The sequence below is a fragment of the Euprymna scolopes genome, chromosome 19 (genome assembly GCF_053919585.1).
Source record: "Euprymna scolopes isolate OS-2025 chromosome 19, ASM5391958v1, whole genome shotgun sequence".
Classification (NCBI taxonomy): Eukaryota; Metazoa; Mollusca; class Cephalopoda; order Sepiida; family Sepiolidae; genus Euprymna; species Euprymna scolopes.
In genome coordinates this window covers 129,445,446-129,469,314 of record NC_136500.1, presented here as the reverse complement: position 1 = coordinate 129,469,314, position 23,869 = coordinate 129,445,446, and the positions used below count along the sequence as shown (strand labels likewise).

General features: G+C 32.4%; 1 protein-coding gene across 4 annotated transcripts in view; it reads right to left on the bottom strand.

Moving 5' to 3' along the window:
- LOC145239969 (uncharacterized) overlaps nucleotides 1–23,869 on the bottom strand; it is a 1,025,820-nt gene that overhangs the window by 650,241 nt on the left and 351,710 nt on the right. Inside the window, exon 2 of one of the 4 annotated variants that reach the window (XM_080103559.1) lies at nucleotides 17,203–17,808. The exons of the other annotated variants lie outside the window; for them this stretch is intronic. Coding sequence (XP_079959685.1) covers nucleotides 17,774–17,808 — 35 coding nt within the window. The 3' untranslated portion in view covers nucleotides 17,203–17,773. Of the gene's footprint in view, nucleotides 1–17,202; nucleotides 17,809–23,869 lie in introns of those variants that run through there. 4 annotated transcript variants of the gene reach the window in all.

The following is a 23,869-nucleotide window of genomic DNA, read 5'->3' as shown; positions in this document are numbered from 1 at the left end:
TCAAGCTGCGCTAATGAGAGTAGAGATCCGAAACACGCGCGTCTGTAGATTACTGTTTTTAAAAAATAATAATAATAATAATATATATACATACATACATACATACATATATATATATATATATATATATATATATATATATATATATATATATACTAGCAGTTCAGTGTTTTGCTCGGACTTTATGTACTGTTCATAACTTTACGTGTATATATATATATTAAAAAGTGTGACTCATGTCCAGGTAACCTACATCTAAAATTTCAAGTCTTTAGACCCAGAATTGGCGGAGGACTTTTGGTAGAGTCTGTAAATGTCCACTCATTCAACTTCGATCCATTGACAGCCAAATTTCTAACCGAAAACCGATGAAAAAGTTTTTGTCGAATATCACTACACGTTATGTAAATTCTCGAGTTACTAGACTGAAAATTGACAGAGTAGTTTGGTAGGGATATGTACAGACACACAGAGACAATTTCACTTATATATATATATGTACATTTATATATATATATGTACATATATATATATATAAATATATATATTAAGTAAAGTGATTTTCAATTTAAAAAATTTAAAAAAAAATTTTAATTTAAAAATCAAATTTTAATTAAATTAAAAATCAGTTTCATAAGAAGGAACAACAACAAAGTCAATTATCTGTACGATCGTTTCGGAAATTCGTGCTTTTTATTTGTGGTATACATGAAGTTATGTAGAACAATTATATATAGTTTTTTTGGTAAGCACGGTCTCCTCATCAGCAAATTTAGGAGGATTTTTATTGAATTTAAAAGACACCATAAATAAACCTAGCATTAAAAGTAAGGCAGATGAATCTTTTAGTTTTTCTTTTTTTGAAATCAGGAACTGCGTTTAAAGTAGTCATTTAGATGTTTGCTATAGCTTTTTATTTTATTGAAACTGATTTTTAATTTAATTAAAATTTGATTTTTAAATTAAAAATTTTTTTTTTTAATTTTTAAATTGAAAATCACTTTACTTAATATTGAATTAGCTCTAGGACATTTAACTATCGAGCTTATTATATATCTAAATTACAACGAGCATTTCCTGTATTTTAATTAAACTAGTAATTTCACTGTTACATTAAAATACACTTAGCTCTTTAGACTATTATTCTAATCTCCTATAAATATATATATATATATATATCAGCCCCTTTAAGAACTTTTTTTCTTATCGTTGAGCACTTTCATTTGTAATGAGTCGCTCAATTTAGCTCATGTGCGTAAATCGTCATATAAATACTAGATCAATCTGACTGACATTAAAAGCATTTAAAAAGAATAAATGTTTAATTTCAACTGTATCTCTCGCGGTTGTCGAGAACAAAATAGTTCGGGTCCTTGCAAATGAAGCCAAGCATGACTTCTGTTGCCGGGTTCGAATCTCTCGACATGCGTTAATAGTGACACCCTGCACTGATGATTCCCGAAAGGATGAAACACTAGTGTCTGTAAGTATTTAATTGTTGTAGTAAATAATTATATATGTATATATATATATATCACTACTTAATTTACTCACATAAAATTAACATACGAAGGTATAGATTTATGCGTAAACTTTAAGTATTTACTTCAAGAGCGCTCAATACGGAGGTAGAGCTAGTTAGTAAGTTATAAAATGTATATGGCGATTAAGCTACACTGAATATTCCGCGTTTCATTCACTCTAGGACTCTTCAGGCTTATGCGTGAATTCTGTGGTTGTTTGTCGTTTTTATATGCGCACCTTCTATTGAGATTTTAGTTAGCCAATCAGCTTTCTAGTATTCACGGTGCCCTTCCTATCAGGCAATGAGCATGCATTTATCGGACAAAGGCCTATTCGACCTCTGGTTGGCCTGTTCCTTTGTATGTGCTCTATTTAGCCTGGATATTTAGTTTCTTTTTTAAAGTTTAATCTTTTTTAAATCTAGGTTAGTGTTTTTTTTGTTTTTTTTTAATGTGTGATCATTTATGTATATTCATGTTTATCCAGGCTAAATAGAGCAGACACAAAGGAACAGGTCAACCAGAGGTCAAATAGGCCTTTGTCCGATAAATGCATGCTCATTGGCTGATAGGAAGGGCGCGGTGGATACTAGAAAGCTGATTGGCTAACTAAAATTTCAATAGAAGATGCGCATATAAAAACGACAAACAACCACAGAATTCGCGCATAAGCCTGAATAATCCTAGAGTGGATGAAACGCGTAATATTCAGTGTAGCTTAATCGCCATATACATTTTATAACTCACTTACTAGCTCTACTTACGTATTGGGCACTTTTCAAGTAAATACTTAAAGTTTACGCATACATCTATACTTTCGTATATTAATTTTATGTGAGTAAATTAAGTAGTTATATACATATATATATATATATATAAATACATATATATATGCTGTTTATATTTACGTTTTCTATTTCTCTTGCTCCTTGTTTGTTTAATTCTAACTTCAAAATAAGGTATTCTTTATTAATCTATACATCCGAATAATTCTCTTTATTCATCAGTGTTCCCATTAGGCACTCCCATCCGACGCACACGCACGAAAACTCCCGAAAGTCGGGCATTTTTTTATTTTTCCATAGCAATTCTTTATTAGAAGGACTTGTCACGTTGAAGTAACCTCTCCCGAATTCACGCTTATCTGAAATATATTAAGATATTACATTCGCACCTGCCATAAAACGTGACAAGATTAATATGGCCATATATATATATATATATATATATATATATATATATATATATATATATATATGACCATATTAATCTTATATATATATGGACATATTAATTTATATATATAAATACATATATATATCCATATATATATATATATATATATATAGAGAGAGAGAGAGAGAGAGAGAGATAGATAGATAGATAGATAGATAGATAGATAGATAGATATCCAAGACTTCGCACCTGTCAGATTCTGCCGTCTTAGTGTTGTTGATCAATTCGAAAGTGACAGCTGAGAAATACACTTGGAATCAATTCAGAAGCGGCGACCGTCAAAAGAATATTAAGGTGAAAATCTAGTCGACTTAGAGGCACCATCCCGGATTTGTTTTCCTTCACAGAGACTTTCTGTTAATTGTGTCTGACAAGACCAGTGTATCACGTTATATTTCTACACGATTTATCAAGAGGTTGAGTTTAGTCCTTAGTTTTTCACTTCACAAAGATGTTGAATATTTCTAATACGGGAAATGTTATCCCTCTCTTTTTGCATATGTTGCTGTTCAGCCTCTATAATTTTCCAAGTTAATAATTTTGTCCATTCGAGAAATGTTACAAAAGTAATGCATCCTATTTTTATTCCGCCTGAATGGATCAGATGGGATTGCAAAATGGCACGATTGTGATTACTGAAGTAATGCATTCATGACCTGACAGTTTCATCTCTCTGTAACCGATATGAACGGTGTGACACTCTAAGAAATTAACCCTCGTCAGAGAGTGCGGCAGAAGCAGAGATGCGTAAATAAATGAGATCCCGGCAAAAGTACTGATATATTGAGAGAGGGCTCCTTCAGTCTTTGACAGACTATGGATACCCACAAAAGGGTGTCTGAGCGTGAAAGTTTGGTGGATGGAGGTACGCAATATCCAACCTCACCTCTCCTGAGCCGACATTGTTAAATACCAGTGGCAAGTCAAATGTGTGTACAAGGCGACTGGAAACAAATACCGAGATAAGCGGAGAGCACATACAGCGTATAGAATTCCCAAATGGTCACCCATCTGGTACTAACCAGGCTCAATGTTGCTTAACTTCGGTGATCTGACGTGAACCGGTGTGTGAACGTGATTATGTCGTATATTGAGAATGGTGTTTACAATGTAGAAAATAAACTTGGGGGCACAAAGGGTACTTTCTTTTTATTGTGTCACTCTGCTCTTCACAGCTATTTCACATTACGATTCATAAATGAGGCTTTACTTTTAAACGACCCTCGTATGACAAAGAGCTATCTAGCAAAAGGACTTTGAGAATGCTGGTGACTAGGTAGAAAAAAAAAACGTTAGAGAACAAAATACGTGTGTTGGAAGAATATGACGAGCAGAACTCGCAACTCCACACTGATGACGCTTCACTAGTTCAAGAAATTTAAATGTAATGTTAACAAAAACATATGAAAGCATATAGATTTTAAACGAGAGAATAATAAAAAGCTGGACAAGAAGGTTCTTGTGGAATTTTAAATTTTGATTTAAAATGATGTATTTTCAAAAATGTTTTCGTTAAAATATGCATAATTTATATATCATTTTAAAACCATCGTGTCTTCTTTTCAGAGCGTTGACTACAAGATGGAAAAAAATCGTGAATTAATTTGATTCCCCATTTCCTAGCAGCATCGTTTATAGAATCTCCCGAGTGTGCGGGATCATACCCTCATTACAGTCCAAAAATATTGCAACACAGTAATCAAAAACTCCCCCCCTCAAAAAAAAACATACGGACCAAGACGACTATGGAACTTTCTTGCACAGATTCCACTGCTAAATAAGAACGACAATTCGAAAAATTGAAAAATTACATAAAAATCTCATTAAACAAAAACACTTCGTGCTCTTTAACAATACTTCTCTGCATATATATACATATATATATATATATATATATATATATATATATATATATATATATTATTATTATTATTATTATTATTATTATTATTATTATTATATAAAGCTGAATGTATGTGTGTATGTGTGTGTGTGTGTGTCTGGTCATGAATAGCCTCCTATACGGTTGACTATTTTAAAAAACTCATTACATATAATGATAGAATATGTATCGAGACGCAGGAATGGGTATGTTTGATCTGGCAGAACGGTGGTTCATTAAAATTGTGGGGTCTGTGTTCGCGCCTGGTCCCCAAAGTATGGAAATAAAAAATGAAAAAAAAAACGTTTACAAGGGGTTTTGATATAGATGTACATAATACTACTTTGATAAGTATGTTTCAACTTAAATAGGGATGGTATAATAAAATTGTGGGGTCTGCGTTCGCGCCTGTACTCCATGGAAATATGGCACAAACTTTAACAAATACTTTTCCTATCTATTTGCGTAAGTATACTTTTATAACTATGTTTCAGTTTGAAGAAATATGGTATAATAAAATTATTGGGTGTTCGTTCGCGCCTGGCCTCTATAGAATGGAAATATGTCACAAAGTTTAACAAGGTTTTTTAAAAAGGGCGAGGGTCCACAATAACAACTTGACTTTAATCTTAATTCACGGTAGCTTTTATTTATTTTTTTAGTTGAATCATATTGTGTCGAATAAATTCACCTCATAAATTCACGTTCTTATTAAAGTGAAAGCCCCCCCCCCAAAAAAAAATAGTCGGAACTTTAGACAATTCTCAACACAAATTTTGAATAACTCTGTTTTTTTCCTTCTCCACTTGGACGTGCCATCTTTCGAAAATTAATAAATAGATAAATGATAAAAAATAAGAACGTTACTTGTTATCGTGTCAAAAGAAGAAAAACTCCTGCTCACAGCATTTAAAAGCATTTACATAACCTTTTTTATTTTTATTTATATATCTGTTTAAGCTTTTTTGCCAGTGTACTAGAAATAATTCAGTTGATTACGAACACTTTCTGTGTGTTTTTTACATTACAATAGTACAACCCTGAATCCAACGGCACAATACTACATCGTTCAATACTGCAAAACTGAAACGAAGCTGTTCTGCTTGAAAAGGGCGGCATTTTCTTCTTATTCATATTTATATCGATGCTTTGCTTTAAAAAACTAAAGTAATTACCTGTTTACCTTTTTAATATCCCATTTTGCTCTTTCGGATTATTTTACTAAAGTAAGTAAAGCTTCATTGCAACTGTTTTTGTTTCTTTGTTTTTCGATATTTTGTCGATATTATTTAGTAAGAGTGTTTAGCCGAAAAGCCAACAAGCGACTACCCGAAAAAATAAATATAGAAAAAATAAATGTTACCATAGTCAATAAAATTCAGTTCATGTTTTTTTTTTGGGGGGGGGTTGAAATAGTTTTTAATGCTCTTTACTTGAAATAATTTCCGATAACCGAAATTAAAACGAAATTTGAGGCGATAACTACTTAAATGAATTTTTATATAAACTACACATGCCATAATCGAATATTCCTCAAGCACAAAATAACGGAAAACATTAAAATATGTTTCTAAATATTCACTACGTTGACGGAACTCTCTTAAATTGTTAACACAGAATGCTCAGGTGCCCATCCTTCAAATTGAAAACGGGGCTCTCCATTTCAAAGTCGCTGCCATTTTGATTTTTTTTAAACCGGTCCGTGAAGTAAAAAGAAAAGAAAAATTACAAACTACTTAAAAATACAAACAAGTGCACTTTTCTACCATAAAAGTAAATTTTATCGACTATGGTAACATTTATTTCTTGTATATTTATATTATTATATATATATAACATTTTCTCTTTGTAAGAAAAAAATCATTTTGTTCGTCACTCTTGGTTTCATATGGAAACAAACTTGATATAAAAAATATGTTTTCGCGAAAATTATCTTTACTTCATCATATTTTGTTTAGAGTAAAACTTTTTAGTATCAAAACCTATCTCTTTACAACCCCCTCCATTTTATAACCTATCATACTTTCATCAATCACAGTCCGTTTTCTGTAAGCTGTTTTTGAATCCATTCAACGACGGGTACTTTTGCTAGTATATATATATATATATATATATATATATATATATATATATATATATATACATATATATACACATAATATATATATATATACATATATATACACATAATATATATATATATATATATATATATATATATATATATATTAGAGGGACAACAAGGTTCTTGTGGAATTTTTAATTTTTCGTTATATGTATAATGTATATATCACTTAAAGCGCGTTATTCGCTCTATTTAATCGTTTAAATTACAATCGTTTTAAAACAATAACGTCTTCTTTTCAGAACATTGAAATCAAGATGGAAAAAAAAAATTTCGCACAATTATCTTATTTCAATTTAAGGTATCTCGAAAAGCTGATGAAACAGCTCGCGATATCAACGAAGCGTTTCGCCCAGGAGTCTATAGACACACACCACAATAGTGGTTTAAGGGATTTCGTGGCGGCGACAAGACTTGAAAAGGATGAGCGTAATGGTCGACCATCGGATGTTGACACTGATCAGTTAAGATCCTTAGTCGGAGCCAATCAACGCACAACTGTTCGAGAACTTGCTTGTGAGTCAGACATAATGTATACGATGATTTCTAACCAGAGACAGATCGGAAAGACAAAAAACTTTATAAATGGGTGCCTCGGGAAGTGTCGTAGAGCTTCATAGGCGTCTAATAACTGAATTGAGTTGTCGTAAAGAAAACAATATATATATATATATATATATATATATATATATATATATATATAAGTGAAATTGATTGTCTGTGGTTGTATGTGTCTGTGAGTGTCTGCGTGTGTACATTTCTCTACCAAGCTACTCTGTCAATTTTCGATTTACAAACTCAAGACTTGATATAAGAGGTATCGAAATTTGGGAAAATCTGTTTAATCGGTTTTCGGCAAAAAATCTGGCTGTTAAGGTATCACATTTCAACCAGTTGACCTTTGAAAACTCTACCAAACTCCTTCGTCAATTTTGGTAAAAACACTTGAAATTAAAGACGTGGCTTACTTAGACATGGAGTTAACCTTTAAATTTGATTTGAGCTCAAGACAATAGATGTTAAGGAGTCAAAATTGGAGTCCAAATTTAATATGCACACTTTCTTGATATATTACGTATATACATAAAGTCATGAAGAGTGCATAGAGCCCGAGCAAAGCCGGCCATGAACTGCTAGTATATATATATATATATGCACTTTTGTTGATTTGCTATGTAATTGAAACGCGTTTTCGATTTCACCGCAGAGAATTCACTGATTTTCTTATGTATTATGTGATACTCGAGTTTATACCGGTATTCCAAGACAGGAAAATCTTCATTCGCCCCACAGTCCTGATGTAGTCAAGTTACAGGAATGAGAGATGCTAACGACGTTCCGTTATGTTTTCCTGGTGAAACGATCTCTTCTATATAAATAGATTTGTTCTTGGGAGAACGGATGTAAGAAGCGGGGATCGGGTGTCCACGAGCTAAGGACATAACTTAGAAAAAGAACCGGAACAGGGGTGGGAGAACGAGGGGGGAAAACGATGAAGAACAAGAATAAGACGAACAAGGAGACAAGGAAAGAGATGGAGGGGTTGGAAAATAAAAAAAAATATATGTAGAAGTGAGAGATGAAAAACGTGGAGAAGAAAAAGAAACAGAAGAAGAAGAAGAAGAAGACAAAAGAAACAGAAGAAGAAGAAGAAGAAGAAGAAGAAGAAGAAAAAGAAGCAGAAGAAGGAGAAGAAGAAAAAGTAGAAGAAGGAGAAGAAGAAAGAAACTAAGCAGATGAGAAAATGGAACAGAAGAAAAAGAAGAAGACTACGCAATAGGAGAAAGGGTTAAAGAAGAGAGAAAGAAAAAGAAAAAAGAAGAGGAAGAAGAAGAGCAAGAACAACAGCAACAAGAAAATTATAAAGGACGAGCAGAATACGAAGGAGACAACGAAGAGAAAAAAAGGGATAGTAATAATAAGAAGAAAGGGGACGAACAAGAAGAAGAAGAAGAAGAAGAAGAAGAAGAAGAAGAAGAAGAAGAAAAATGCACAGGGGTTTGAAGAGAACTAGTAGAAGATGGGAAACAAATTAAAAATAACTGAGGAAAAAAATAAAGGTGAAGAACGATAAAATCTTGGCCAAGATCAAAGTGCAGTATCTGTTCTTCCGATGCTGCACTTCTATTTCTTGTTCTCTTTCGGTGGAGGAGAAATCCTTCACGACTGAGACAATTTTTATCTTTGTACCTTTTCTCCACGTTAAAAAACGACCCTGGTGTCTAACTCTGTCTCGTGGGGAGGCATTGTAAATAGGTACTCGCATCTGTATGCAGGGATTTATTTGTTCGTTGGTTTGCTGATCAATCTTCAAATTGAAATTGCTATTTACATGGCTAAAAACCAATCTAGAATGAATTCATTCTTATTTTAAAAATGGGTCCTATCTCTCCGTCCGTCTATCATGCTTACGTTTCAGAATTTTGATGGTCCTTAGATTGTTTACTGACTTTCCCATGATTACAAAGCTAAACGATCCTTTTATTATTAACTCTCAACTAAATATAATCTGTATACTTGAGTGAGGTACTTTTGATTATAAGTTTTCAGACTCATAGATAATTCACGGCTCATAAATTATCAACACAGACTTCTTCAGTATCTCAGCCAATGGAACCCATTTACTTTATACGCACCCTAAAAATATTAACAAACATTAGATATTTTCATATCTATGTAAATTTCCATTTTAAAACATATACAGAGTGCCCAAAAAGGTACCTAGAGTGTTTTTGAACTTAAATAAATTCTTTCTTTCTCTGACTAAGACATTGGGAAAAATTTTTTCTTCAAAATCCAAAATTCAAGCAATCTTTTTTTGTGAAAAATAATATCTTTTAAATGTTGCCAATTTTCAACTTCGTATATGTGTGCTCTTTCTAAAACACTATTCATGACAGATTGCAGAAACTCTGGATTTCGATTTATCTCCTTTATTGTGTATAAATGTTTGCCTTCAATTCTTGCAGGGTTTGGGATTTCAGGTTTATCAGTCTGCCAGCTCGCTGAAAGAAATAAGAAAGTTAAATCGCAATCCAGAGATTCTGCAATCTATTATGAACGTTTTTTTGGAAAAAGTACAAATATGCGAAACTAAATATTGGCAACATTAAAAAGACATTATTTTTCATTAATAAAGATTGTTTGAATTGTGTAATTGTTTAAAAAAAATCCGAATGTTTTAGTGAGATTGTGTAAAAATTATAGAAAGATATCATAAAAAATAAAGAATCTATTTAAGTTTCAAACTCTTCAATGATTTTTGGACGCCATGTATAAACATATCTGCTTTTTTAATTTCTTGATTTGAACTCGGTATTTTATCTGTGTTGATCATTTGACATTTTTCTCGCTCTCCCACATTTGAGTCTGAACCTAACACAATTTTGACAAAAAATATTTTTTCTAAAACAGGCTCTCCATAATAAAACGTCCTCTCAAATTGAAACCCCATAAAATGTGAACCTCAAAACTCTAAAATATCCGTTCATTTTTGCATAGTTAAAAGATTGACATATTTAAGATTTGCGCTATCATAAAAAAACTATGATTCCATGATTCCAGCGTAGTTTTAAAATATTATAAGCTTACGCCTTAAACTTGAAGAATTTTTGAATCCAAATTGTTTAATCAATTTTAACCAAGATATAAAAACGTATTCTAGACATAAGGTTTAGGATCATATGCTGACTTTAATCTTCACAAGCTTGCTTTGGTTATCGAATACATTTTTCCTTTCTTGGGGCAGGTATTCTTTTTTTATATATATAAAAATAACACTTCACAATGGAAATTCGCCTGAGTAAATTTATTTAAATTGTATTGGAACTATTAAAATACCAGGTTCTCACGCGGACTATGTCTTAGTTTCCAAATGGAAGTGAAATGTTAAAAGAACACCATTACAGCAATTTAAAACCGGAAAAACAAAACTTACTCATGCACACATTTAGTTAAAAACATAATTGCGTAAAATTGGCACACATTGACAACGTAGAGAAATGTAGACGTGAAACAACTACATCTCGAACAGACTGCTCTCAACATTAAAGGTGACGTCCATTAAATCAATCCGTCCACTCGATGAATATAGACACAAGAATACTGGAATGGTCTATTGAACAGAGAAATGTACGGTAATTCTAATTATGTTATGAGCACCGGGAATAGCGGCAAACATTCTCGAACAAATGACTTAGAAATGTGGAGTCAAAATAACGATTGACACAACACAAGCAAAAATTGTTATATTTTGTTGCTATTGTAACGCACTTGGTGTCTACGGTGTTGTTTTAAGTACATTCCGGCTGATAACAGTCGGTGCTCTTGTATGTGACAAGAATCTTCCACAAAATTCCAGCATTTTCGGATGTTGCTCTTCATTCTTCTGTTCTTGCATCATCCGGATGCAGACTATGGGAAGCTGAATAAATTAAGAACTATCTATATAAAAGCCAAGTACGTCCAAGGATGGAATTCTGTTGCCATATCTGGGCAGGAGCTGCAAAAAACAGCCTATCCTGCCTTGACAGAGTACAAAATAGACTTCGTGGCTTCCTTGTTTTATCGTTATTTCCATGGCAGGTGCTCGTCTGAACTCCAATCTCTGGTCCTCCCTCGCCAATCTTTCACGAAAAACACCCGTCTAGCTGAATCCACTGAAAAATTTCCCCCACTCTTTATCTGTGTCTAAATCAAAACGCGGATTCCATGAACAAAGCTTATTTCTTAGAACTGTACGCCTGTGGAACTCTGTTCCGTCTGCCTGCTTCCCACTGGACTACAACTTGGATGTCTTCAAGTCCAATGTTAACAAATTCCTAATGAACCGCCCCCTTAAGTAAACACTTCATCAAATCTCCACACTAACGTAATGTACTTGCAATAACCCTTATCCCTGAGTGGCTTCCGGGTCTTGATAAGTGGTGATCACTGTGTAAAAAAAAAGGACTTGAATACAAAAATGCGATTAATCACAATCTGTATTTATTTAAAAAGTTTTTACAAGCGGCGTTCCAAAATTAATGCCTCCTATTTTTTTTATTCCGCCTGGATAGATTAGAGAAGATTGAAAATTGCATTGTTGTGGACACTTATAATAGTTTTATCTCTCTGTTGCAGATATTGACGGTACGAGACTATAGCACGAGATCTATGCCAAAAACATGCTTCCGAATCAAAGATGAATGATTGAATCCCTGGCAAAAGTACATTGAGAATGGTGATGCCTACGCAGAAAAATAAATTCTGGAGACGGTCTCTCGTTTTAATGGTTCAACTTCAGTATTCGTTGATCTTCAACTTTTTGAATTAAAAAAAACCCCGAAGGTTTTGCTTACACCTATCCACAGCCATCGTTCATCGCTGGCAAGAGTGCATTGCGAATGGTTGTGACTATGTAGAAACATAAATTTGTAAACACAAACGGTCACTCGTTTTTAATGGGTCAACTCTCGTCTTTGTAGCTCTTAAACTTTTTGAGTTTTACAAACATAAAGTTTTCGTTTGCAAACGACCCTCATATGTAATATAATATATATAACTAGCAGGGAGACCCGACGTTTCCCCGGATTGAATGATGATAAACAAATATTTTACACTCCTATATTTTTATTGTCATCAAAATCCGTAAAATCGCCCTGGGGGGGGGGGAGCTTCACGTGCCCCCATGCATTAACTTAGTCCAAAATATATGTTATTATACATTGCACTCTAGAGAACCTATTGTTTCTTTTATGAAATTATTTTATATAAACTTCTTTCCAGTTAACGGAAAAAAAATAAGAAATTGACGTGCGGGGTTTGAACCTACAGACCATGTCATACAAAAAACAAAACACACACACACACACACACAAAAAAAACAACACATTTTTAAGTCTTATAAAAATTCTTTGCAGTTAATGAAAAATTAGGAAATTTATGTGCGGAGGTTGAAACTACAGACCACGTAAAAAAAAAAACACGATATCAACTTACCCACAGTAGAATTTTGACGGCCCGTTGTTCTATCATTGTTGCTAGGCTATGACATTGAAAAATAACGGTTTCGATTATCGATTATGGTAATTATCGGGGGTATTGTGAAACAAAGCTTAACCAACATGACTCCCAGACTTATGGGATTTCGATTTTTAAATAATTTCTGTACATTTTTAAGAAAATCTGTTCAGACGTTTCGGAGTCTATAAGGGAAGAACTCTCTCACACACACACAAAGTTGCATTTATATAATTCTAGATAATATACACGTGTTTATACTTTCTACATAGTATTAATCCCACACAAATAATCTGATCATTATGAATTTCGAGACAGAGTTGATAGGCGGGTTGACTAATGTGTACTATGTATATTTTAATTTGGTTTTATGGATAGGGGACAAAGACGGGCGTGGAAGTTCTTTGTGAAAGTTTTGATGCGTCCGATTAAAAAGTACAGCAGAAATAAGACATCGAGTAAGAACTATTTCCACATATATAAATGAGTTTCTTTGGAGAAATTTGAGTTGATTTAGTTACAATAATTCATCCTCAAGAAACGCCAATCTATCTATATATCTTTAAAAGTTAACGTGCATGTGCGTGTGTGTACGTTTCCTTACGCAATAATTCTGTCAATTTTCAGTCTACAGACTCGACATTTGATATAAAGGGTACTAAGATTTAGGAAAATCTTTGTGATCGGTTTTCGGCCAGAAATTTGACTGCTAAGGTATCAAAGTTCAACGATTTGACCTTTGAGAACTCTACCAAACTCCTCCAACAATTTTGGGTCTAAACGCTGGTAATTTTATATATATGTTCCTTGGGCATGAATCTAACTTACTAACTTGATTTGAGCCGAACACAGTACATATTAAGTGGTCATAATAGGGGTCAAATTTAAATAAAAATTGACCGCTTTTTTTTTTTTTTTTTTGCTCAACATACACCTCCAAACACCCGGGCAATGCCAGGCTGAAATGCTAGTAAATCTTAATTCTTTGATTATCATTTTTTTTTTAAATCTCATGATATTTAATTGGAGACGTTTTCTAGAATCAAAATCACTCAATGAATACGGATTCTAAAGATAAGTTTTCACATCTCAGGACCAAAATCACTCAATGAATACGGATTCTAAAGATAAGTTTTCACATCTCAAGACCAAAATCACTCAATGAATACGGATTCTAAAGATAAGTTTTCACATCTCAGGACCAGCTATATTAGATGCTGCTCGAAAATGCTCCCATCTACTGGCATGAGAAGCTTCCCTTCTGTGACTTTACTTCTGGTTCAAAAACATCCTGGTCCCAGTGAAAAACAATCACCAGCCTTTTTTACATGTATGGATCGGCCGAAATTGGATGGGGCTACAAAAATTACCCAAGCACCTGCGAATGTGAAAATGAGGATCGTACAATACAACACTACCTTGTCTACCCTCTACTGCCCAACTCGGGCAACGTGAAAATCCCGCAGAATGCAACCACAATGTAAAGGTCTACGTAAAAAAAAAAAAAATGTGACGCTTTTGTATGACGACGCATTTCAAAGACACGCAAAGATGGAGAATCCTGATATGGATCTCCATAAGATAATTCTAGTATGGGAATAACTTATACCTTTGTTATTTACAAAGAAGTTATCACATATCAAGGCCCATAGGCCACTCGAGGATAAGGGTTAATGTATGTATTGTAGTCATTAGGACAGTATCGAAGTAATAGTTTATGTTTTGGTATAATTAGATTAATTACGGGGACGATTCAATAAGAAATTGTTTACGTTAAACTTGAAGACGAGAATATTGTAGTCCGCTGGAAAGCACGCCAGCGGAACAGAGTTACACAGTCGGGCAGTTCCAGGAAAGAAGCTGTGTTGATGGAATCCACATTTAGGTTTAGGCAGAGAGTGTACGGAGCAATCACGTTGACATACCGGTTCTCGCCATATCACCGAAGTTAAGCAACGTTCAGTCTGACCAGTATAAGATGGGTGACTATTTGGGAATGCTAGGCGCTGTATGTGCCTTTTGGGAAGATTGGGTGTGATGCTAGCAGACTCACCATGAAAAATGAACTCTTCGCTACAAAAGCATCTACAAAGTTGTAGATGGCCTATGCCTCTCCAGGGGTTCAAGGCTATGGATGGATGAACCGATAGAGAGTGGGGAAATTGACTAATACATACATACATACATACATACATACATACACTAATAGACGTGCACTTTATATAATAGAACGAACCTGAAAAAAAGAGTAGTTGCAACTTGGACGAAGGCTTTGTAGTAGGATTAAGAGGTATTATGTTGCTTTCAAAAGCTAATCTTTAATTATAATTCCGAAAATAAGATAGTCATTTTGGCTAAACGAGTGTTTTTTTTCTTTTTTTTGTTAAAAATTGGCTAGGAAGTACAATAGATCGGAACTAAAAATCTAAATCCAGATTCGAGTGTAAACTTATTTTAATTGCAGGAAAACAATGGAGGAAATGCTTGGTTACTTAGGAATACTTTTTTAGTTGTAGAGTGATGAGATACAACAGCTAGGATAAGAATAACTTAACCATTTGTTACAGTAATTTTTAATTCGTTTTTGCATTCAGTTTATCAAAATATCAAATCTTGGCGAGGATTATGTCATTTTATCCAAACCCGTTGCTGTAACGTAACAGGTTTACATACGGGACCCATTCCTTGTATGCAGTCTACGTCGCAAGGAACAGAAGGCAAAGAATTATCCGACTCTTTTTTGTTTTGTTTAACAGCGATATCTATTTACGCATTCTCCTACCAGACGTGACTTCTCGTTACGGCCGTGACGCCACCCACGTCTCTAACATGCACGGTAACGTGCTCTCTTACGTGTTCCTGAAGGAGCTCTCAAATGTGAGCTCGAACGTGCTCCTCTGCCTTTTACACATGTTCTTCCTATAGTCATTTTCCATAGTCATCTTTACGATTACGTCTTTTCGCAGTTTGTATAAATTTGCATACGCGCGTCCGAGCTCTGTTGCATTGCACCGTCCTATATTTTTATCAGAAAAGTCTGACATTGGAAAGTAATCGTCCAGTCTCACCTGTCTACGCCAAAAGCAGTGAAAAATAAAAAGAAACTCAGTATTTATTTTAGTGGATTTCCGTTGCTATTATGCGTGAAAAATAAATACATTATTTTGCTGTCTGGCATTTCTATTAGTAAATATCGTTAGTCATCTGGAAGCAAGTATGGCGCTGATGTGTTTCTCTTAAGCAATCGCACCTAACCTAACTTTGTCACTTCATGAAACAGCTATGAGAGCAAAATAAAATATCATGGTTCAGAAATAGCCGTCAAATTTCATGGGTTAGTGCTTCTTGCTTATAGGCAAATAAATCCCCCAGAATTTCCTATTTTAAATTTTATTTTCCAATTACTCATTTTATTTATTTATTTATTTATTTATTTGCGGATTAGTCCACTGTGTGATATATCCGTGAAAAAAGGACAATTAGTCTATGATGTTTAATTTATAATATACTAGCCTGAGTGTCGGGCGTTGCCCGGGGGTTTGAAGGTGTGTGTTGAACAAAAAAAAAAAATTGGTAGTAGGCAGGCAGGCTCGAACCCCTACCGCGAAGGAGGAAAACAAAGTGAAAGAAAAAACCGTGAACGTCTTTGCTGTTGCGTCCATCGCAAAACCGGAATTGACGAACGTCAAAATTAAGGGCATTTAATAAAAAAGAGTTGCTGATTTTTTAAAGATATCTGCGAAAAAGCGACTCCCTTCTAGAAAACTGCCTCGTCGAGAGTGAAAGAATTAATGTTTTGGGGCATTTTTTCGCCCGAAGGGTCAGCTTCAACAAATATCCATTTTGTGAAAATTCCTTTCATCTGTCGAAGGTTTTATGCATACATACATACATACATACATACATACATACATACATACATACATACACTAATAGACGTGACATTTATATAATAGATTTTGTTTTCATTTTAAATAAACTCGATTAAACTTTATTTTATCTCTTAAAAAATACAAATACTTTACTTAAGCTCATCACTGACACTAAGTCCGCGTTAAAACATCCCTTCTTAAGGAAACGTCGTAACGAACCTGAAAAAAAAGAGTAGTTGCAACTTGGACGAAGGATTTGTAGTAGGATTAAGAGGTATTATGTTGCTTTCAAAAGCTAATCTTTAATTATAATTCCGAAAATAAGATCTAAGCTAAAAAAAAAAATAGCAAAACCCAGTAAAAATATTATTTGTCAAATAATCAGCAAAATTACAATTCAATTTACAAAACTAAGAAAATAATACGAAAAAAGACAAACAAAAACAAAAAAAAACAAAAAAAAACAAAAAAAAACAAAAAAAAAACAAAAAAAAACAAAAAAACAAAAAAAAAAACAAAAAAACAAAAAAAAACATGATCTCTCATCGTGTACAATGTTAAATACAAATAGTCAATACAATTAAGGCTTGAATATAAGCAACATAAATTTTTTAGCTGTGGTTTGTTGTAATCTAACAGCTTTTATAGCCTGAGTGCACTTAATCGGATGAGATGTTTGCTGTGATAAGATATATAATTTATTATATATCATATATAAAGTAGAACTCCGAGATACGGCATTAAAAATTAGTAACAAAATACAGTACAGTATATACTACACATGTATATAATCAAATAACATTATGAATAACACGTTAAGGCGGGACAAATACCATAATCAGGGGCTGGAAAACATCGTATTTGACATCGTAACCTGGAAAAACCGTATCTACTGTAACTTTGACTATTCGGTTAGGATATCGCATAGTGTTGTTGTTTACGACCAATTTGCATGCAGGTATTTTGTCAGTATAATCTGGGACCTTTGATGATCGTAGCTAGTCACAGTTTTAGGCAATTAATGTTAAAACTTTTGTAAATTACAAAAATGCATGCATTCTACTTTTATCCATGAGGAAAAAAGGTGTTCGGCCTACCTTAATTTTGATTTCTGGTTGCTCAGATTAAGATACAACTACGATGATTCGAAAAATAAAACTCGGTACTTACCTACAAAAGAAATAAGAAAAGAGTTTTAAGTTATAGACTCGAAATGATTTCAACATATGTGGCTTTTTTTTCAAATTCGTTTATAATTGCGCTGTGAATTGAAAACACTGTTAATACACGTTTCAAATCACTGGAATAACATAAAAGTAAAGCAATTGAAATCATTCGTTACGATTTATGTAAACATAATTATACGTTCAATGTGAATAGAAAAAAATGATTAATGACATTTCAAAGCATGAAAACAAATGAAACAATTCAAATCAGAGTTAATAAAGTTGCTTAACAAAAGACATGAGATCATTGTGAATTGTAGACACCTGTCGAATGCTATTTAAAAATAGGAAAGCATAACCTACTTCTGTGACCAAACCATATGTGATGGTTGAAAATTACATGAGTAATGCTACATTAGAGCGGAATTAGACTCTTTTTTATTATGTAAACAATCCTGGGCACTTACCAGTGGTCTTGCTGATCCAAACTTTTTGGTTGGTAACGCAAAATACAAGAGGAAAAAGAATAACGTCGGGAATAAGAAGACTGAATCATAACATAATTAATAATATTGTTTGATGATGGGAACTGTGACATGATGTCGAATAGTATTGTTTTGTCGTGGATATGACGTTGAGGTCAAGGTTTTTAGGATTTTGCCGTGTGGGAAACTTGTGTGGAAAAATTCAATTTCCTTTGGGAAATCACCTCATTAATATGCACAAGTGATTTGGCCAACTTAGCCAATCAGGGCGAATCAAAGTTTGATGCAATGAAGACGGATTAGTTGAATACGAAACCCAGACTTCTAAAACTCCACACATTACATAAGGATGTGCTGACCGTTTTTCTTTAGTAAAAAAGCCAGAGGAGACCAGAACTTCCAGTTTAATTTGAGAGTCGGGGTTGCCCACTTCACCACCCGCGATATGCGGTATGCCGCCATTTTCATTGATCGGCAGATAAAGAGAGGGAAGAAAGATAATTATTTTTCAAAAATAGTCACGTTTGCGTCACAATTTAAGCAGGCTGTTTGTTGAAAGAAAAAAGATATTGCATATATTTTCCTTGCCATAATTATTTGTATCCAGAATTTATTTAATAATTAATCTTTATAAACGAGAACCCAGGGATTTACGTCTGGGGTCAATTATTTGTTACGTATGGAATTCGTGACTAACTAACAAGTGAATTATACCAATTGGAGAAATTTCTTTCAGGAGACAGCTAGCAAGAAAGAGTGAGAGAGAGAGAGAGAGAGAGAGAGAGAGAGAGAGAGAGAGAGAGAGAGAGGACTCAAACCCAGCGCCCACGAAATACTGCCCGCGAAAAGAGTATTTCTGGAGACTTAAGTTGTTCACTTTGTTTTGTTTTTTTTAATTCGTTTTTCCCCCTACAAACCACTGATGAGGCAGGAAATACACTAATCGCGCATCAACCCCGTCATCTTCGAATTAACCACGACCACTCTATTGAGCTTCCGTGGATGTTCCGAAATTTTAACCGGTAAGCACAAAGATCTTCACCATGTTATATTGGTCGCGTTTGACCAGGATACGATATTAACTTGGGTGAAATCGGAGTCTTCATCGTGTTATACTTAGAATAAATGCTACAAAACCATACTAAAAAATGAAGTATTTGATTGATTTTTGAAATACAGAACGTGTGTCTTCAGTTATTTAACTTGTTGGATTTTTTTGTATCTAAAGAAGATGCATAATATAATGAAACGTAATTTATATAATAGCAGTGAATCTACGTGTGTCCGGCTAGTAACGATACTCCTGTATGCAAATTTTATATCATGAGTATAGCTGAGGATGCTTGATTTTCAAAATTACTGATAAGATTCAAGACAGGAAATACAGTCATGTATTAAAGTATTCTTTATAGTTGCCTTCATGTAAAAAAGATTACTGATAATAAAGATTAAAATAAAGAATACCTTTCACTGAAAATATGGGCACACGGTTGTTCCATTATTATTATTATTGGCTCACAAGGAGCTTTCACACAGGTCATCAAAGATCTCTTCTTGACGACAGCTTGTGGTGTTCCCTTCAAGCTGAGTGACAATAAGTCTCCCTCGGTTTCCTGTACTCTCCACCTCTTTCGATAACATTTGCAAATAAATTTGCATTATCGCAACAGCTTCTTGCCATTGGTTACTCGCTGGCAGAAGCTATTGGTTTTCACTTGAATTAGAGTGACAATAAGCCTTTCCAAGTTCTGGAAGTACTTGTAAATAAATGTCTGTTGTTTCAACTGAAAAAGTGTCGAATTATTTCCTTGTGTTTGTTTCCTTGCAACTATTTACATAAAACATGCGGATTCAGAGAATTGCCATGTCAAGACTATGGATTCACGCATATGCTTTCGTGTAACCAATATTTATCATTTTTTCTCCTACTTTTGCTTTTATCTATAGATAAGAGGTGAAGCGTCCATGTTTTCTTGTTCCTGTATCCATTTTTTGTTCATCTGAAGTCGTGTATGATTATTAAGTGAGGGGAAAATTTGTTATAGTAAACTGTATAGTAACTTTGTATTATTATTATTATTATTATTATTATTATTATTATTATTATTATTATTATTATTATTGTTGTTGTTGTTGTTGTTTTTGTTGTTGTCGTAATTATTATTGTTGTTGTTGTTGTTGTTAATATTACTATTATTATTATTATTATTATTATTATTTCTTGTTATTATATTTTTTATAATTATTGTTGTTGTTGTTGTAATAATTATTATTATTATTGGTGTTATTATTATTATTATTATTTTTATTATTATTGCTGTTGTTGTAATTCTTCTTCTTAGTATTATTGTTGTTGTTGTTAATATAATTATTATTATTATTGTTGTTGTTGTTGTCCTAATTATGATTGTTGTTGTTGTTAATATTACTATTATTATTATTTCTTGTTATTATTATTTTTTATTATTATTGTTGTTGTTGTTGTAATAATAATTATTATTATTGGTGTTATTATTATTATTATTATTATTGCTGTTGTTGTTGTAATCCTTCTTCTTAGTATTATTGTTGTTGTTAATATAATTATTATTATTATTATTATTATTGTTGTTGTTGTAATTATTATCATTGTTGTTGTTACTATTATTATTATTATTATTTCTTGTTATTATTATTTTTTTATTATTATTGTTGTTGTTGTAATAATTATTATTATTATTATTGGTGTTATTATTATTATTATTTATCATTATTATTGCTGTTGTTGTTGTAATTCTTCTTATTATTATTATTGTTGTTGTTAATATAATTATTATTATAATGTATAGTAACTTTGTATTATTATTATTATTATTGTTGTTGTTATTTTTGTTGTAATTGTTATTATTATTAATATTATTATTATTAATATTATTAATATTATTATTATTATTATTATTATTATTATTATTATTCGCAAAGGCATCACACAATCAAAAATGTAAATCTGTCCTTCCTTCCCCACTTGCTCGTGTCTAGTTTTATAATCTTGTTAGTAGCATTCACTAATTATGTGGTTTATTGTTTCATCTCGTTGTCCACAGTTTGCATTCGTTGTTTTCTTGTGCTTAGTCGGGCTTTGCTTTGATATAGTTTGTTTTAATTGCGGTTGTTGTTGGCGGTTCAGTTTATCTCTTTAGGTTTCCTTTTTGTAGCAATGTTCATTTTTCTTATGAATCGTACGCGTAGCTGTTTCTCTTTCCCCCCTTTTTTTCTTTTCTTCTTTCTTCTATTTATTTTTCAGTATCTCTTGCTGAATGATTAGACTTTCTGTGTTCTGTATTATGCATTTTTCTATTTCTTTTTGTGTGTATGTGTGTGCGCCATTGATACAGTCTACAGTACAAACCAGCCCTCTTCTCCTGTCTTTCATTTTTACATAGAGTAAATCAGTATTACACTGCTGGTGTATTGCATAGTGCATACTCATGAGTTTTATGTTCACCTTTGCTGAGATGCCCCAGCTCTTCTTTGGTCTAACCTTTAAACCGCCTTGAATAACTTATTATTATTATTATTATTATTATTATTATTATTATTATTATTATTATATAAAATAATATTGTGAATAAATAATTTCATATTCTATATGCAATACATATGAAAGATAGTTTATTCTTTGTTGTTTTTTTGCAAATAGTTTGAGATCGTGCGTATACATGAGATAGTTTATTCTTTGTTTTTTTGCAAATGTTATTACATTATATAAAATAATATTATGAAATGCATAGATAATTCCATATTCTATATGGATATGAACACAATACCTATGAAAGATGAAATGCATAAATAATTCCATATTCTATATGGATATGAACACAATACCTATGAAAGATGAAATGCATAAATAATTCCATATTTCATATGGATATGAACACAATACCTATAAAATATAGACTGATTGCGCAAGAAACACGAGACAATTTGAAGAGTCAAAGTAATTTGATAATGCAGCGAAAAAATCTGAGAGTTTTAAGATATGATGACATTGGAAGACTCTTCTTGTTGCCGTCGGCCATGATGCAAGCAAGCGGAAGAGAGGCGCAGCCTTCTTGAATAAATTAACGATGTCAGATTTAGACTTCATTTACTGCTGTCTATGTCAACTTGTCCCGATGGAAATGCGATGTTACTTGTTTATTAAATATTTAGTCATTTGCTATGATTACACAACTTAATTTTATGAAGATAATCATATTTTTAATGTTTAGTAAAAAACAACAACATTCACAGTTTCACTTCTATGAAACTTTTTATCGATTTAGAAATTATTATCTATTGCAATAAAAGATGAAAGGTCCTGCTCTGTCTACAAAGCTAACCTTCTGTCACATTCCCTCAATGCTGTCTTCGTGTCTTACTGCACTTGCATTGCTTAATGTAACTAACTATGACAACCCAGATTAGCAGCCAAATTAGAGTCGCTAACAACGTACTACGCTTAAAAAATATAAAACATATTTGCTCTGCAACAGTATTGAGCACTCTCATCAGGTTTTTACTAATTATCAGTTTTACCTTATATATACATATATATATATACATATATGTATATATATAATATAATTATCCACTGATATGTGCTATGCCGTCTATGACTCATAAGAATGGTCAAATCTAACGAGATTCCAATATATATATATATATATATATATATATATATATATATTTGTAGGTACAGAATTTCTTCAAACTGCTTATATATATATATATATATATATATATATATATATATATATATATATATATATATTTGTAGGTACAGAATTTCTTCAAACTGCTTATATATATATATATATATATATATATATATATATATATATATATATATAACCAAACAGATAAAACGGTAATAAAAAATAACACACGTATGTATATATATATATATATATATATATATATATATATATATATATATATATACATATATGTTTGTGTGTGTTTGTGTGTGTGTGTATATGTGTGTGTGTTATTTTTTATTACCGTTTTATCTGTTTGGTTACATATGTTTCAGATGTTGGACCATGTTTACGATGCAAAAGCAATCGTAAAACCTTACAGAAATTGTTATTAGGAAGAAGTGTTTTAGCAGAAATACGTAAAAAGAGGCTGTTGGATCGTAAACATGGTCCAACATCTGAAACATATGTAACCAAACAGATACAACAGTAATAAAAAAATATAACACATATTTGCTCTGCAATAGTATTGAGCACTTTCATCAGGTTTTTACTAATTACCAGTTTTACCAAATATATGTATATGTATATATATATATATATATATATATATATATATATATATAATATAATTATCCATTGATACGTGCTTTGTCGTCTACGACTCATTAGAGTGGCCGAATCTAACGAGATTCCACATATATATATATATATATATATATATATATATATATATATATATATATATAAATGTTTGGAGGTACAGCATTTATATACAGTTTTGAATAAAATAGGCGGAAGTTTCTCAAGAGCTCTTTCGGCTATCACTCATCAGGAGAAAATCGATAGCGTACAAAATAAT